A 16,113-nucleotide genomic window follows, 5' to 3' on the forward strand; every position below is an offset into this window, starting at 1 on the left:
ACAAAGAGAACTTGGATATTAAGTGGTCATGGACAGTATACAAACAATTAAAAAATATGCTTTTTATTCAAGTAATTTGAAACTTTACTTTTCAGAAGCATTGTCAACAAATGTATACATGATTTGGCAAAAATAAGTTATAATATCAAACATTGATAAAGTTCTTATGATGAAAACCCCTCCTGACTGGATTAGTGTTGGGACATGACTTTAAAGGGAAACACTTTACATCCTTTACATAACAAATTATTTAAATACAGCATGAAACCCAGGGTACGTAATGGGAAAAAAACAAGTTGGGTTGTATGGTGCTTCCATTTCAACCTGTGCAAGCAGGTTGAATTATCATCCTGAGGTACTTCCCTCCTGGAGATACAACTAACTCCAGACAGAAGGGATATTGTGCGTCAGACCCACCAGGGGCGTATTGTCCCCCTGGTGGGTCTGACAACAAAAACAAGGGTGTGGGCCCTGAAGACAAAGAAAGCAGTGGACAAATAAAGGAAGAGGTATAGATTTCAGATGGCACTGCTAGCTGGTTTTTCCTGCTTTGGATGTGTCCATGAAGAAGGGGTCGCAGGAGTAGCGCAGGAAGCGGTAAATCTCCTCGGCTCTGGCTCGACTCATACAGCCTCCCTTTTCTATGGCTTCTACGGAGCTGCGGGAGGAACCAAAGACGTCACATACTCTGTTACCGAGAGGGGGAACAAAAGGTGTCTGTTCTTCAGCCGCTGGACATCACACACGCGCTTCCTTTACCTGTTGACGAGATGGCCGATGGACCTGAAGTTGTGGCTCATGCTGAGCGCGTGCACGTAGTTCACCGAGGGCAGGCTCAGGTAGAGCTGCAGGGCCTGCTGCCTGTGCTGCCCTTTGACCTCCAACGGCACACTGATGCCCTGACCTTTGCGCTGCTCCAGGCGCGCCAGCTCCACCAGTAAGCCGGCGGTCTGTTCGGCGCCGTCGCTCCACAGCAGGCGCGTCCCGGCGCCCACCAGCGCCGTCAGAGTGCTGTCGTAGCAGCGCGTCCGCTGAGGTGGACGCGACGCCTCTCCTGTGATAATTATACACGACTCGCAACATGTGATGGGATGTGGGAAAATAAAACGGGAAACGTCCCGACGTCAAAATGAGCGCTACCATGCGGTTCAAAACTATTTGAAATGGTTTTTGCCGCCTCCTGCACTATACGGGACTCTGTGTACAGCCGCTTACTGAAATCGATTATTCTCGTACTGCACTGCGTCATCTTTTTATGTAAACGCCACAAATCAGTGGAACAACCTGCTGGAGGAGCCGGCATGCAAATGGTGACATTTAGGTCTTACACGGCCCCCTTTTAAGTTAAATAAATAAACACCTGACCAAATTCCATGGCGAGCCCTCGAATGAGCCGCCCCGACTGACCTGGCTTGGTTCGCTCCTTCTCCACGATCAGACAGACGCGCGCGAACGAGCCCAGCAGGCCGTTCACCCTCTCGGCCAGCCGCTTGCGGTTGTGCATCGCGGCCAGGTCCGACTGGCTGTGCCTCGCCGCCGCCATGCGCCCGCTGACGATGAAGTAGCCGCCGTCCAGCGAGCAGACGTGGACGGTGGCCCCGGGGCGCCGCCGCAGGCCGCTCATCAGCTCCGCCCCGTTGCTGATGCAGCGACTGTCCACCAGAATGCAGACGGGTGGGGGCGGAGCGGCGGGCGGGCGGGCCGACGGGTCCTGTGCGCCGGGCGTCTGTGGGGCGGAGGAGGTGGCGGGAGGCGCATGGATCTGAGGGAGAACCCCGTTTAGGGGTGTTACCGCTTCAGCGCCCATAAGTCATACGGTTTGATGAGAAACACACACACTCTTCGCTCCTACCTGGGGCAACTCCGTCTCTCTGAAATCGAGCTCATCGGAGAGCAAATGCTGATCTTCCAACCTTTGACGACACCTGTAAGATAAAGGATGCTCTAGTGGTTGACGGATGTCCACTTGCTTCCTTACGACAATGTCCTCACCTTTCCTCCTGCTGCTCCTCGCTCACGGACCACCGCTGTGCCTTGCTCAGCGACGAGACCTTGGATGCAACGGTTGAAGACGACGATGAGGACGAGGGTTTCTGCTGCTGCTCCGTCTGTACGTCCGCTTCCGTTGAAAGACCCGCCTTGTTACCAACTTCCCCCGTCTCCTCCTCGCTGGAGTTGTCAGGGCGTATGACACGGAGGCGCTTGGTTTTGGGGGCTCCGGTCGGGATGGCGGCGGCGGCGGTTCCGGCCCTCACTCTGTGCTGGAGCACGCGCCGCCTGGTCGCATACTGCCGCCGCCCCTCCACGTACGATTCCTCGGGCATGAGTTCCACGTCTTCGGCTTCCCCCCCGCTGCTCTCCACCTCGCTTCCCACCACGAAGCTGTCCTCTGCGTAGGCTTCATCCACCTCGGGCACCTGGAGCCAATAGTAACACCGGAAGTTAGCCTGACGTTCTTGGTGTCTGGTTTCTTTGAATAAACGTAACCGACAGCGTACCTGAGAGAATATGTCCATGTTGTGATGATTTCTGTAAGACATTTTGAACCTTCCCTGGACCGCAGGGCTTTTCACCGACTTCAGGTAAACGCCGTGCATCTCAGAGTCTGACGCAGAAGGGAACAAACAAATATGTTCAGCCAACTTAAACGAAACGAGGTGCGAGGCGTAGTCCACGTTCGTAGGAGTAAACGCGGCGCCGTACCATCCAGTCCCTGGGATAGGTGTGTGTTGTCAACCACAAAGCCTTCCAGAGAGCGGTTCTGTTCTTCCCCGTCCTCTTCATCAGACGACACGTCTGACCCCCCCTCCTCCGACATCTCGGCTTCTACGTCCAGGAACTGGTGCCCTTTTCGACATACGGGGAACTAGGGGACAGAAACTGTGGATAATGTCAAATCTGACAGATGCTACATGTGTCCGTGAGGGATATTTATAGACATGGCATTTTCATGGGATGTAGTGTCACTTTGGTCCAGATAGTTCTAACATAATGACTCAGAGGTCTGCTCATCTGTCACACGGACCTTGGCTTTGCCTTGTTGGGCGCGTTTCCTCTCAGCAACAGGTGCCGCGGTTCTATGCGTGAACCTCAACTCGTCCTGGAAATCGTCATCCGAAACAGAGACGGCTTCAGCCTCCGTTTCCTCGGTCTGGAGAACAAATAAGTCCAACAATAATTAATGAGGCGTCGACCTGACATGGTTAAACCGTGTGGCTTTATTTACTGCTGATGAAGTAAATCTCACAGTGTTAAGTGCAGCTGCACGTTTCTTCTTCACAACCACCGGGGACGGCGAGTCCACATCACTGGAGATCTTTGACTGGCAAAACACATCCCGTTTCACATTAAAACATCACTTGTAAAGAGCGCGAGGTATGTGATCCTTGTCAGTACTTCTTAACATATGCTGTGACGTATCAAGAGCTACAAGCTTCTTCACTGCTTGCAGTCTAGTTGCCATGCCAACGGCAGGTTGGACAGAGGCAGCCTGAATCGTCTGGATCAGATATCTCCCGTACGAATTGTCACAACACAGAACAGCACAGACATTTTTTTTAATTTACATTTTGTTTTTGTATTATATACAAAAGGATACAAAATGTATCTCATGTCATTAATTCTATGAAAAGAGAAAAAGTCAATCAGAAGTTAAAAAAAAAAAAAAAAAAAGTGAATATTTTCTAGTGCTATGGTGAATCGAATATATTTGGACTGATGGTCGGGTGACATGCGAAAACATCCCCATCAGATCGGCTGATTAGCATTTTTCACAACATCCTTGAAGTTAAATGATTAATCTCAAAAATAAATCGTCATCTTTGTCACATGATGATAATAGTGTAACAGAGTAATAGAGTGTAACAGGCCTTGCTCACCACGTCTGGGGACGAGAAGGGTTTCACCCTGTTCTGATGCCTTGGTTTTTGAACCACAACGTCCTCCTCACTGTCACTGTTGCACTCCGCTAAGAAAGAAGCTAAATAGGACAGACACATTCAGCAAATCTCTCCAGCAGGGCAAAATAAATAATACCAGTTCAGGAATCATATTTTCAAAAGGTCAACACACCTGGACGAGGGGGGAACCTGTTCTCCAGTCGTTTCCGCTTTAAGCTGGCGCCCAAAGACGGAGCGCCAGGCCCGCTGGGCCCGAGCGTCCGCCTACCGCCGGCGGATGTGATCGGAGACGGAAGGGCGCCGCCTCCAGGCACCGAGGCGGAAGCGAGGCGAGGCGACGTCACCCCCCCCCCGCGCAGCCAAAGCCCCTCCGGTGTGGACGTGGTGGACAGGAGAGGCTCCCTCTGTCCGTGGAGGCCGCAGCCGGGAGCGGGAGAGTCTGACGCGGCGGGCCGGGGCGCCGCGGACTCGCCCGGAGCAGTCGGCGAACGCGGGACGGCCTCTTCCTCCGCTTCGTCGGAGTCCTCCAGCGAGTAGCCGAGGTCGAAGGTGACGGAGTAGTACGCGTGGGAGCGGTCGAACGAGTCCGCCCCCGAGGCGCCCGGCACGGAGCCACTCGGTGCCGCAGAGGACCGGGCGCGCGGGGAGGGAGTCCCGAGGTCCGGGTTCGATGTCATTCTTGTGCCAATGGCGACGTCTCCGGTGGCCGGGGGCGTCCGGGGGGCGACGCCAGGAGTAGAGACGTCCGGGATGGTGATCTGCAGGAAGACCTCGTCGTCCCCGAACAGGTCCATGCTGGCGTCCATCTGAGCTCTGCGGGCGTCTGCCACGCCGCCGCCACGGGTCGAGTCCGCCGTCTCCTCTGGCCTCCCATCGCCCCGACTCGTCCTTTCCTCTGTCGCGCCATCGCTCCTAATACTCAGTCCCTCGAACTTCTCAGCTTCCCCGCGGACCCCTTCGTCCTCCTCGAGAATGTCATCGTCCGTCTCCATGGCGACATCCCTCACGTCCTGATAATCGTTGGTCTCTTCTCCCCCAAAAACGTCCTCCCAGGTCGGACTGCTCCCCGCCGCGCTGCCGGCACCGTCGCCACTTCGTCGCTGCTCCCGATGAGGAAGAGAATAGCGCTCGCTGTCCTCTTCATCGGCAGGAGGCCGGCCTGAGTCCGCCCTCGGCGTCGCGTCCTCGTCCTCGTCGACATCCAGGGCGAAGGTGACCTGGAAAGGCTGATGGGGCCGCGGAGGAGAGGGAGGAAGGGACGGAGGGGACGGAGCGGCCATGTCAGCCACTAAGTCTAAAGTCGGTGACGGTGGCGATCTGCACAGGAGCTCGGCCACGTTGTCCAGAATGACCTTCAGACCTTCAGACTCTGATCTGTTGCCGGGAGGTCCGGAGTCCCATTTAGGAAGGTAAAACATCGCCTGAAGTTCAACACCTTCATCGTCGTCGATCTTCGTTATCGACTGTGACGTTTCATCAGAACTTACAGCCTCACCGACTGCCTGATCGTCCTCGTTAATAACGACACAGTCGCCATCCACGTCCGCTTCGGGCCGGTCATCGTTCGAGGGGAGAGGACAGATCGCCTCGGGTCCCGGGTGACCCGCGATGTCATCACAAGACGCCTCGGTACGGTGTGCAACAGGAAGTTCCGGCTTAGTCCCAGTCGACGTGGAAACTGTGCTCTTCCCTCGATCTTCTTCGCCGTCCGAGCGTTCTGGGTCCCAGAGCGCGGAGCGAGGCGGCTCGGCTTTGTTTTTGCCGCAGGTTTTAGTGCAGGTCTTCCGCTTCTTCTGACCTTTGTTCCCGTGGCCAACGGCGTCCGCTTTGTGGCGGTAAGGAAACAGCTCCTGCTCATAACGACACTCCCCCTGAACACGAGCCACACAAAGAGAGAATAGCATCAGCAATATGTCTCAGGGAGCTGGGTTCGCCCTTTGGACTTTACGACACACGTTGCAAGAGCTGCTTCGCCTATCAAGCAGCTCGCCGGTTCATGCTTACGCAGCAATCTAATCAGCCAGTGTGCTGTAAAGAATTGTCAGACCGCAGAAACACAATATTCTGATTATTTGTCGTGCATAGGGAACATAGGGAATTGTATTGTTGCAATAAGACATTGGATGGTGGTCTTGAAAGAATAACACCACTCGGGATCTGTCCGAAACAAAGACTTGATCCCATTGCTTTCACCTCTTTTGGGCTGTATATTAAGCACAAGCGCACACACCACAATCACCTAGCACCTGTCACCTTCTCAAGCCACCTGACCTGAAAGTGATTCATCTAGAGTGGTATCCTGCTTGGGCCGACGGGGGGGGCAATCGAACATGTGACCAGCAGGATGAAGATGCTCACTGAACAGATGAGAACAAACAAGTTGCCTCGTGAGAGGCAGAAAAGGAGTTTGCTAATGAAGAAGGTAATAAAAGTGGAGTAAAGAAGACCTTATGTCACTGTATTAAACAAAGCTGCTTTTTCAAAAGAGTGGGGGTGATGTAAATGGGAACAAATTGTACAAATGGCACCATAGTTAAACAATGGGACAAAACAAAGCTTCTCAGTGTGAATAAAAGAGTCCTTTCCACATGTGTTGTGTTGTGTTATGAAAGTGTGCATCAGTGCAGACTTCCATCGAGCCGCTTAGAGATGGAGCTGGTAGGACTCTGCTGGGTCTTTACACCAACAGGGGACTAAGTGCAGGAGTTCATGTTGTCACCTGCCAACAGTAACAGACACCCAACTCAATTATTTAGCTGTACGTGTAAATTGACTGACAGGCTTTTGTATTTTAAGAAAGAAAATAAAGTATTATATATAAATATAAATGACTGTTTTTGTTGTCAATACTTAGTTACACTTGTACGTTCTGAAGAAAAAGAGGTTTCCAGTTGCGTTTTCAGATTTTTCATTGCGGGGCTTCTTTTGTCCCCAAATGCTGTTAAATTGATGAATATTTACTACAACGTGCATCAACATAAAACATATTTTGTAATCTTTTAAGTAGTCAAAGATATTCATTGAAGATTCATTTATGATATCTCATTCATATTCTTGACACCTTTCCTCTACATCTCTTTGTGAATCCAGTTCCACTCATTATTTTACCAAAAGGATTAACCTTCACTCTGGCAAACAATGAATTAATGATCAGATTAAGTCTGTGGATGGAGAGTCGCAGACCAAAATAAACGTCATGACAAGGCCGGCGAGAGAGGATCACAGGGTTCACGTCGTCTCAAACTGAACGATGAGGGAAGCAGCCGAGCCACGATCTCATCGCACCGCAGGTGTCACGTGACGCTAATTGACGATGCATCGTCCGTATTAAATCAATTTGCATGACTTTTTTCCCCCCAAACGCTGTAGTTCATAACTTAGTTCAAAAAGTGGTAGATGCAGATTAACTAAGAAAACAAGGGGAGCCAAACAAAACTATGCAAACTATTGATTGGAATGACTTGGGCATCCGCAGTTGCTGCTTACGTGACAACCGAGGAACCACTTGAGCACTTTTAAGATGAAAAGGATGATGTGAAGGGTTCCGGGCTTTTATGAAAGCTACTTCTGACGTAAGCAGGGGGCTACTTGACTCACAGCAATGTCAAGCAGTTCAGACAACATCAATAAGACGGACGGAAATGTGACGCACAATGCTTACGTCTCAAAATGTATTGCAATTGTTTTTATATTAAAAAAGTTTTAAAAAGTTTGTTTGGAGGCCCTGGAATAGTCTGTCACTCACACAAAATTCAAGAACAATCAAATATTCTAATTATCAACTATGTATGCTAAGTCTCATCAGTGTGTGCATAATCCATTTGTTAATGTGTAAGTGTTGTCTATAATTAAGCGCCCCCTTAATTCTCTGAACAGTTTGTCTTTTCTTTGGCATTTGTTGACTGACATCCCGTCCCCTACGCTGCATATGTAGGCCATCGCTGCTCAACCTACTTCCAGCTTCCTGGCTTTATGTAACAGTTCACAGAAGCGTTACGTAACGTCTCCTCATTGCACAGAGAGAGAGAGGCAGTGCAGGGAAAAACACAGCATTTCTATTAAACCCACCCAGGCAAAGAAATGGCCTCAAATTACATTAATAGCTTTTGGAGTGCGAGAATGTTGATGGCAGGAAGGCATCTGTGGGCAAGATTTAAGGATTTTCATTTATTTTTTTCTTTTGTTTCATAAAGCAAAAGATAAAATGTCCTCTCCGCAGATTCAGGCCAAGCAAGTGAGATGTGGCGGATGTCAACAAAGACCGAATACAGATGTGAGGCTGCTTGTGTGTCAATAGGAACACGTTGGTTTGTGTGGATGACTATTGTCATAAGTCATGCTCATACAGCAGCACAGAAATATTACAGATGCAATTAGTCATCCAATTATTATTTACTCAAAAACAAGATGCAGGTCCAGATTAACCATTTTTAAACATTTACTATGATTGAATTGCTTGACTGTGTTTATTACTAATGTGTAGTTTTTTCCACATTTCAAATAAAACTACTTTACGAGACGACTTTTGTTGGACAGTTGTAGTTCATTCATAAAAATACAAAATACCTAACATATAAAAAGTAATCTTTTTAACTTCAACCCAACCGATTTTAACATGCACGAGTATTTTTACATTCTACAATTGCTGGTTTTAGTAATTATATTACAGAATGTCTCAGGTATAGTACACTTAACTTATGCAGTATGTGCGTACATGTGTCTCATATCATATACATGATAGATGTATATTTATATACATCTATATAGATACCTACATACATAAATAAATATAGATATATAAGTACATTCATCCTCTGGGGACCGCAATTGTCTGTGCAAAGTTTTATTGCAATCCATCGGATTGATTTTAGAAAATTCAGTATGGCCCAAAGTGGTGGAGGCGCCGACTCTCCTCTATGAGCAGGTTTGTCCCTTGAGGCCTGGTGCCAGTATGAAGGGTAGTGCCTCATCAGCAGGGTTTACAAACACAGTTATGTAAAGACAGCGTTTTAAATGTTCCTCTCCCACAAAAAGAATGTAGAGAATACAAATTGTCCACCAAAATTGCTGCGATTACTGTAACAAAGCAGAAAAACCCGAAAAAAAACAAGAGACAGACCAGCAATCATCCCTTCACAACACGTACTACCCTCTGTCATTTTTAGACAACAACCCTGGAGGCAAACACTGGGTTGGGCTGGGTTAAGCTGTAATTAACACAGTTTTCAATACGGGGTGAATACTTTCAACGGGCGAGGCTCTCCACTGGAAAAAGTGAATACAATACAAATGTTATCAATGGTGGCTCTCTGTTGAAAATAAACCCGAAGGAGCCGACAGGGCTGATCATGATTTAAAGATATGGGCCTGTTTACGCCTATGGCTACATCTTACTAATCCACTTGATTCATTAAAATGATGACCCTTAATTGATTTAATTTAGCTTGTCAATAATACAGTAATAACATTCACTGTTATAATAATAATAATAATAATAGCGTTCAGGTTAAAGTTTTAGGTTAAAATAATGTTGAACCAAGTGTTTTTCTGCTCAATTGTTTGACTTGAACTTCATGACATGAATTCATCAATGAAGCCATGCAAGACATTAGCTGCCATCTCGCCTGGGAATTAGAGCCCACTTGTTAGTTCAGCCAATAGTAACTTTACCATAATCTCTGACCTAATTTCAAAGATTTGAACGATGTCAGAGGTGTTATCAATAATACAATCTTGCGCAACAGCGCATGGTGAGACAAGGAGGTCTCAAATGGTCTTAGAAACAATATTTGGAATCTATATCATGCACACTGGGAAGAGTGTTATAGTGGCTAAATTTTAAAAAGGTGCTGTTCATAAAACCACAACAGCTTTTTGATTAGGTAAAAACATTTCCTGTTGAAGTGTTGCAGATCCCAGATAATACCTGTGGGACTACTTTTACTATATCGGATATCCTTGCTTATATGACTGATCCATTCAACTAACAGAAGCCGACCTGCCATAAGGTCAGCACAAAGATAAATGCTCTTGTGGCAGCTTTATTACAAAGGGCTAATTATCTGCTTATAAAAAATATTTAAAAAATTGCATGTCCAATGGTATACATTCTACCTGTAGAAAAAGACGACAAGGGAAGCAGCAGCTCCAAAACAACCGCATTGAATAATACATCATTTCTATTTTAACGAGGGAGCGTGTCGATCCAGGAATTTGCCTTCCAGCGGCAAACGATGGATTCAGTCACGCAACACAAACCACAATCTGTTCTCATTAAACTCAGCTGACTCCTTTCATCCAAGTGACTATTTCTAAGTTTGGTCTTTCTTTCAAAAACACAAGACTCCTGTATCTGGACTCCTGTTTGCGAATGTTGTGCTAGACCAATATACACTTGCATATACCTTGAATTAGGGGTCAAATGCAGATCCAACTAACTTATTGAGCTTTATTGTGAGACACGAACAACCCAAGTTAGTGTCCTTCATAACACAAGTTAGGACACAGGATTAGCTTAATTAGTCTAATACATTAACTCGTTGTTCCTCTTCTCACCTCATTTTCCTCTCTCATGCCGTCCACGAGTTCCATCACCTTAACGAAGTGATGGCAGCGGAGGGAATGGTCAACGTCGTGGGTAGGAAGCGCTTTGTGCTGCCAGTGTCTCCATTCCCACAAAGATAGGTCTCTAGATGGTGGCACACTTCTGGAAACGTCCTCCTATGGGACAGGAAATAACATCATGATGGCAAGTAAAATATGAATATAAGCTTTAACATAATACACAGTGGGAAATCATTGCGTTGTATGAGTGTCCAAGCCTTTGACTGGTACTGAAATCACAGCAAACAAAGCGGCTGCCATAACGCATCGTCAAAAACAGATTTATTCCATCATTGTTGTTGGATTTTTTTGGTTCTTGCTTGATAAAAAACAAAAACCAGTATGTGTGACTCGTGGCCTGGATAGATATGCTAACCTTAAAATGAGCTCAAATGAGCCGTATTGTGATTGCCTTCTATTGTCTTTTCAGACCTTTACGAGAAAGACAAAAAAAAAGGTACCTGAGGTGTTGGATTGTTGGGCAGGCACATGAACCGTGAGGGTTTCAGGGTTGGATGAGCTTCATCCTCCTCCAGCCTCATGGTGGAGGCCCAGAGGGAATATTCGGCACTGGTCAGAAACCCGTCAGACGTTCTGCTGCCCTGCCGAACTACGACATCAGGCACAGACAAACTCAGCAATGTGCAGATTCTCTTAGCGAGGAAACTCTTCTTCTCTGTCTGCATTTTGCATGAGCACATTCTGTGCCCGTCTGATCACTCACTCAGGTTTTGAGGGTGGATGAGCGAGGCCCGACCCTCAGAATGGGACCGTCGACCCCTGACGGACCGCCTGCCGCTCTCCTGATGGTCGAACTGGCCACAGGTGATGTGCATCTTATGCATGGTGGGGTTCACCCCCTCCGGCAGCATGCGCGGACTGTTGGGGTACATGTGGAAACTGCTTTTGTTGCCAATGATGGACTTGTGTATGCTGCGCTTGTTGCTCTGGCTCTGGTTGTACGTCTGCAACAAAAAAGGGTTCAAAGTTAATAATAGCTCGGTGGAGCCTTTGAACTCATTTCCGCCCGGCTCTTATAGATGCAACTCAAACACTCGCCCTCTCCTCGCGTCCCTCGGCCAGGATGACAACAATTCGTCCCCGCCGCTTACGTCCCGTGCGGCCCATTCGCTGCACCAGCCGGGTGGGGTTCTTCTGCGCATCGAAGCAAACGATGAGGTCCACCTCTCCGATATCCAGTCCCTCCTCCCCGACGCAGGTCGACACCAGTGTGTTGAAGCCTCCCCGACGGAACCTGCGGACCACCTACAACGCGAGGAAGAAAAGGCGCCGAATGCTGGAGGCGGTCTTTCCATTTATGTTGTCTTCCTAAACTCACGTTGTACACCCATCAGTAAATCCAGTATGTCGATTCGTACCTTTGCTCGCAACTTAAATTGAGGTTTTTCAAAATAGAATGTCATGTTAAGGATCTGGTTTGGCATTTATGAAATGTTGTATATTGTATAGTTGACTCAGACAAATACTTGCAGGATGTAGGCCTTTAATAAGTTGTTCTCAAGAATATTGCCACCATAATACATAATCTTAATTTACTATATATGCTGCAGCTTGCCGTTAATCTGCACTTGATTAATACAAAAAGTATTTCTACCTCCAGTTGTTCCTTCTGTGTGAAGCCTTTGACTGCCTTCCCCGTTGAAGCTTGGCCCATGAAGGTCATGACCCTGATCAACGGGACGTGGTGGTTCAACATGTCGGCGATCTCCTGTACGCTCTCCCGGAACGACGAAAAGATCATCACGCGCGTGCTTACTTCCTGAGGACCTGGTCAAGAATGTTGGATGATTACTGTAAACGTCCTCTCATCAAAATGTATTTATCCAATGTTGAAACTCTAAGGGAAGCATATCAACAAGATAATCCGCTCTATGCTGTATTCTGAACCAAAAGACGTTTTTTTAAACTATTTAATTTCTAACATAAAGCAATCACAGCGCATATCAGGGTCAGAGCACAGCACTGCCATAGGGAGTATTTCACCATTATTGTCTTCAGAGCTCTCAGCCCACTGTCTGAAGTGCTGAAGCACCACCTCCTCCAGTTTCTTCAGTTTGGGGTGGCTGTAAATGAATGGCTCATCGGGACCTAGAAGAATCAACCATAGCGGATATTAGTCAAATAGTTTATATGTGTATTTCTTGCTTTATCTTAAAGCACCTTGATAGCAAATCAAGAACTTCTCGTCAAAATGCCTCATTGAAATGCATAACATATGCTTATGAATTTGACAGGTATGGTATGAAAAAGCTCTCAGGTACCGGCGGACGGCTTCACGAACATCGCTTGCATCTCGTGGTAAAGGTCCACAAAGACCGGGGTCCTCTGCAGCTCATTTCTGGCCCTGGGCATCTCTGAAACAAAAAACAAGGACGCATTATTAAGTGTCAAAACAACTAGAGGCAACGAAATACACTGAGAGTTTGGAAGTAACGCAACCGACCTCTGGATCCCTCCATGATTCCCTGGATGTAAAAAAAGAGCGATCTGAGCCCCATCTGCATCAGCAGCTCGTAGCCATGGTACAGGCTGATGCAAAGGGCAAAGTCACCCTCCAGCATTCCCTGCTGAGGACCCTAGAGAGCAGGAGAGCATGTCAGCCCAAAATTCAAGCTTTTGAAATGATATACCATAATATATACCAAAATAAACAAATGCACAATTCTCATTTGCTAATTGAATGTAATTAATGTACCGTATTAAGGTTCATTAAAAAAGGGTATTTAATTTGTTTTCAATTGTTTTAACTTTAACTTGTAAATGTTTTAAAACAAAGTAAAACACATTAATCATCTACATGGGTCCCATTTTAAACCGTTTAGACCTCACAAATCCACAATGTCATTAAATATTTTACTAAGACTAGCAGTGACAATTAATAAAAAATAGTTACTTGCTGCATAAACAATATAGTTACATTAAAAAGAGTGTAAAAATAAAACTAAAACTGCTTTTTTCTTAGCGCCAAAAAGATGATGAATAATGGAAAAATAATGTGATATTTGCATTTATTTATCCAACTATGCTAGGCTGCATATCACAGAAATGCGTACTGTACCGCACAGTCTATTGCACAACAGCAACCAAAGATACAAAGAGCAGAGTCCTCGCCTTGAGCGATGGTGGTGGGTTCTTGCGAAACTGATCCCTGGCGAGGATGATCTGGTATTTACTGAGAGTCCGCAGGTCTTTGTGGGCCATGACCCGGTTCTGAACCAGACGAGACGTGAACTTCTCCAGCACCTGGCAGGAAGAGTCAACGGATAGGTAAGCTATCGATCATTTCCTGTGCCAAGGGTTAATGCGCACGCACACACACGGCACACGCCCACACCTCTATTAGTAAACAGACTTGCTTGTACAGAGTGGATAGAGGTGTTACTTCAACAAGAAACACATAATACTGAAAAACACTCGATGTGTTCCTTCTCCTTCCATTATTTCTTTACAATTGGAGCAGAGATGGAAGCAGTTTGTCATTTTAACGACATCTTTTCATCCTCACGACCACAGATAATGGGAGACAGCGTCAGCACAATTTCAATTTCTGCTGTGTGGAATTACTCCTCTACAAACTGAGAAGGACAAAAGGCTCTAAAAGTGGGCTACTCTTAGGAATAAATTGGTGAAGAGAAATGGATTTTGAAATAGATGAGGAGCAATTGTGTTGTATTTATTTGTAAGTAGTGATGATAATAATAATTTTGAAGTAGGCCAGACTTATACAAATCTTTTTTTCACATAATTATGTCTCTAATTATTTTAAAATGACATATTATACATACACAAATACGTTATATTTATTTCTAAATACCTATATTTCTTACTAATTATTTTTTGGGGTATCAAGATCCACAAAATAAAACTTAAAACTAAAATTGTCATTGCTTGAATTATTATTATTATTATTATTGAATTATTATTTTATTTTAAAAATAAGAGAAAAAATGAATAATTGAATTTATAAATAAAATGCAATTGACGATATAAGAAATAAATATTTTACAGCTACAATCTTCTCATTCATTAATAGAGATAGAAGTAGCTGTGTTTAACATATCAATATATTCTGTATAAAATATTTACACCCGGTCTCACAGCTCAACAAATGACACCGTAACAATATAACAGAACACAGAACCTACTTTACCGGTTATGAGCAAATATTTTTAATTAGGTTTCCCTCTTAAAGGGGAAAGTAAGACGTCCCCTTGTCCCGTATCTGCTCGACGCCAGCCGGCTTCTTTGAGGTGAAATGCAAATGGCCATTATAGAGCTTATATGAACAAAAAAACAAAGGGTAAAATTACAACGCTTAATTCCACTGACCTCTGAGAAATCATCAACAGCTATATCCCCTAGACCTAAACATTCTTTCATGGGAGGGAGAGGAGGCCGGCCCATCTGGTCAGGATTGTGCTTTATCACACATGATATGGTTCCAACTTGATAAGCGATCACTGAACAGGTGGTGGCTCAAGACGGGTCCAAAATCATCTAATAGAGCTTGATTAAAAAAAAAGGATGCAATGCCATTATTCAATGTATTACGTGTGCAGGGGCAGGATGTTTTGAGAGTGAATTCACTTAAGTAATAAAGGTACATCAAGATTTCTGTATGTGGGAGTTAAAAGAGGATTATCGGTGAGAGACATGTCCAGAACTTAACAGCCCACAGTCACTGTATGGATGGGAGCTACAATGCGTAATGCCTCACATTAGATGGCGACACGTTAACATGTAACAGTTGGTTATGTGCATATTTGTTCGTACGGCCGATGGCTGTCTGGCCCGGTCAAAAAGACGTAATTCTCCATTTCATTTAAACGATATCATGTCCTTTTCTCTGGCGCCGCGCTGAGACTAACTTGACATCCGTGGCCTCTTTTTGGGATCCAAGATTGAAAGAAATTGTCTCTATAATCAATCCATCACCCTTTTGGTTTTGGGGGTTTACAGTACTATAATTACAATCCCAAACATTCTTCTAATCAATAAAAACACTGTAATGCTAAGTATTCTGCAGCCTGTATAGTAAACTGTATTCTCTCTCTCTCTCTCTCTCTCTCCAGGTGAAGCTCAATGAGGCAATGGGTATGCAGCGATCAGGTCCAGATTATGAGATTACTCAGCACCAGATTACTGAGGTTGCTGTTTTTGTCTGAGTGGAATGTGGACAAAGGGCAAAAAGAAAAACTGCTACATTTCATAACTGGTGTTTGCCCTCTGATGTGTGTCTGTCAGACACTTTCAGCTGTGGCTGCCTAGAAATGTAATGTAATAAATTATGAAGATGAAGGTAGCAAGTTAGAGAGACAGCAATAAGAAATATTAATTATTATTATTATTATGACAATTAACACCTACTCTAAATCTTGCATTTAAAAGGTAGTAGAGGGATGTTTGACGACTAAAAATATATTTTTTATACTATTTTATTCATTTACCATACCTGGCATTGTATATAGCCGAGTTGAGCATGCTCTTTAAGGGTACGGTTGATTGGTTGAGGGGCGTGGAGCAAAGATGAAAAAGACTGTCTGGGGAGTTATTTATATAAAAACCTACACTAAGATGACTTCCCACAACT

General features: G+C 45.6%; 1 protein-coding gene across 1 annotated transcript in view; it reads right to left on the reverse strand.

The window, feature by feature from the left end:
* Nucleotides 1–27: 27 nt before the first annotated feature.
* Nucleotides 28–16,113, reverse strand: part of fancm (FA complementation group M) — a 29,696-nt gene continuing 13,610 nt past the window's right edge. Inside the window, exons 5-24 of the mRNA XM_037486621.2 lie at nt 13,635–13,766; nt 12,967–13,099; nt 12,785–12,877; nt 12,507–12,611; nt 12,118–12,290; nt 11,562–11,768; nt 11,227–11,467; nt 10,964–11,112; nt 10,455–10,619; nt 4,072–5,770; nt 3,879–3,979; nt 3,248–3,322; nt 3,026–3,151; nt 2,704–2,866; nt 2,499–2,605; nt 1,993–2,417; nt 1,853–1,925; nt 1,408–1,762; nt 760–1,054; nt 28–658 (exon numbers count right to left, since the gene is read on the reverse strand). Coding sequence (XP_037342518.2) covers nt 532–658; nt 760–1,054; nt 1,408–1,762; nt 1,853–1,925; nt 1,993–2,417; nt 2,499–2,605; nt 2,704–2,866; nt 3,026–3,151; nt 3,248–3,322; nt 3,879–3,979; nt 4,072–5,770; nt 10,455–10,619; nt 10,964–11,112; nt 11,227–11,467; nt 11,562–11,768; nt 12,118–12,290; nt 12,507–12,611; nt 12,785–12,877; nt 12,967–13,099; nt 13,635–13,766 — 4,944 coding nt within the window. The 3' untranslated portion in view covers nt 28–531. The remainder of the gene's footprint in view (nt 659–759; nt 1,055–1,407; nt 1,763–1,852; nt 1,926–1,992; nt 2,418–2,498; nt 2,606–2,703; nt 2,867–3,025; nt 3,152–3,247; nt 3,323–3,878; nt 3,980–4,071; nt 5,771–10,454; nt 10,620–10,963; nt 11,113–11,226; nt 11,468–11,561; nt 11,769–12,117; nt 12,291–12,506; nt 12,612–12,784; nt 12,878–12,966; nt 13,100–13,634; nt 13,767–16,113) is intronic.

Source organism: Pungitius pungitius, chromosome 14 (genome assembly GCF_949316345.1).
Source record: "Pungitius pungitius chromosome 14, fPunPun2.1, whole genome shotgun sequence".
Taxonomy (NCBI): Eukaryota; Metazoa; Chordata; class Actinopteri; order Perciformes; family Gasterosteidae; genus Pungitius; species Pungitius pungitius.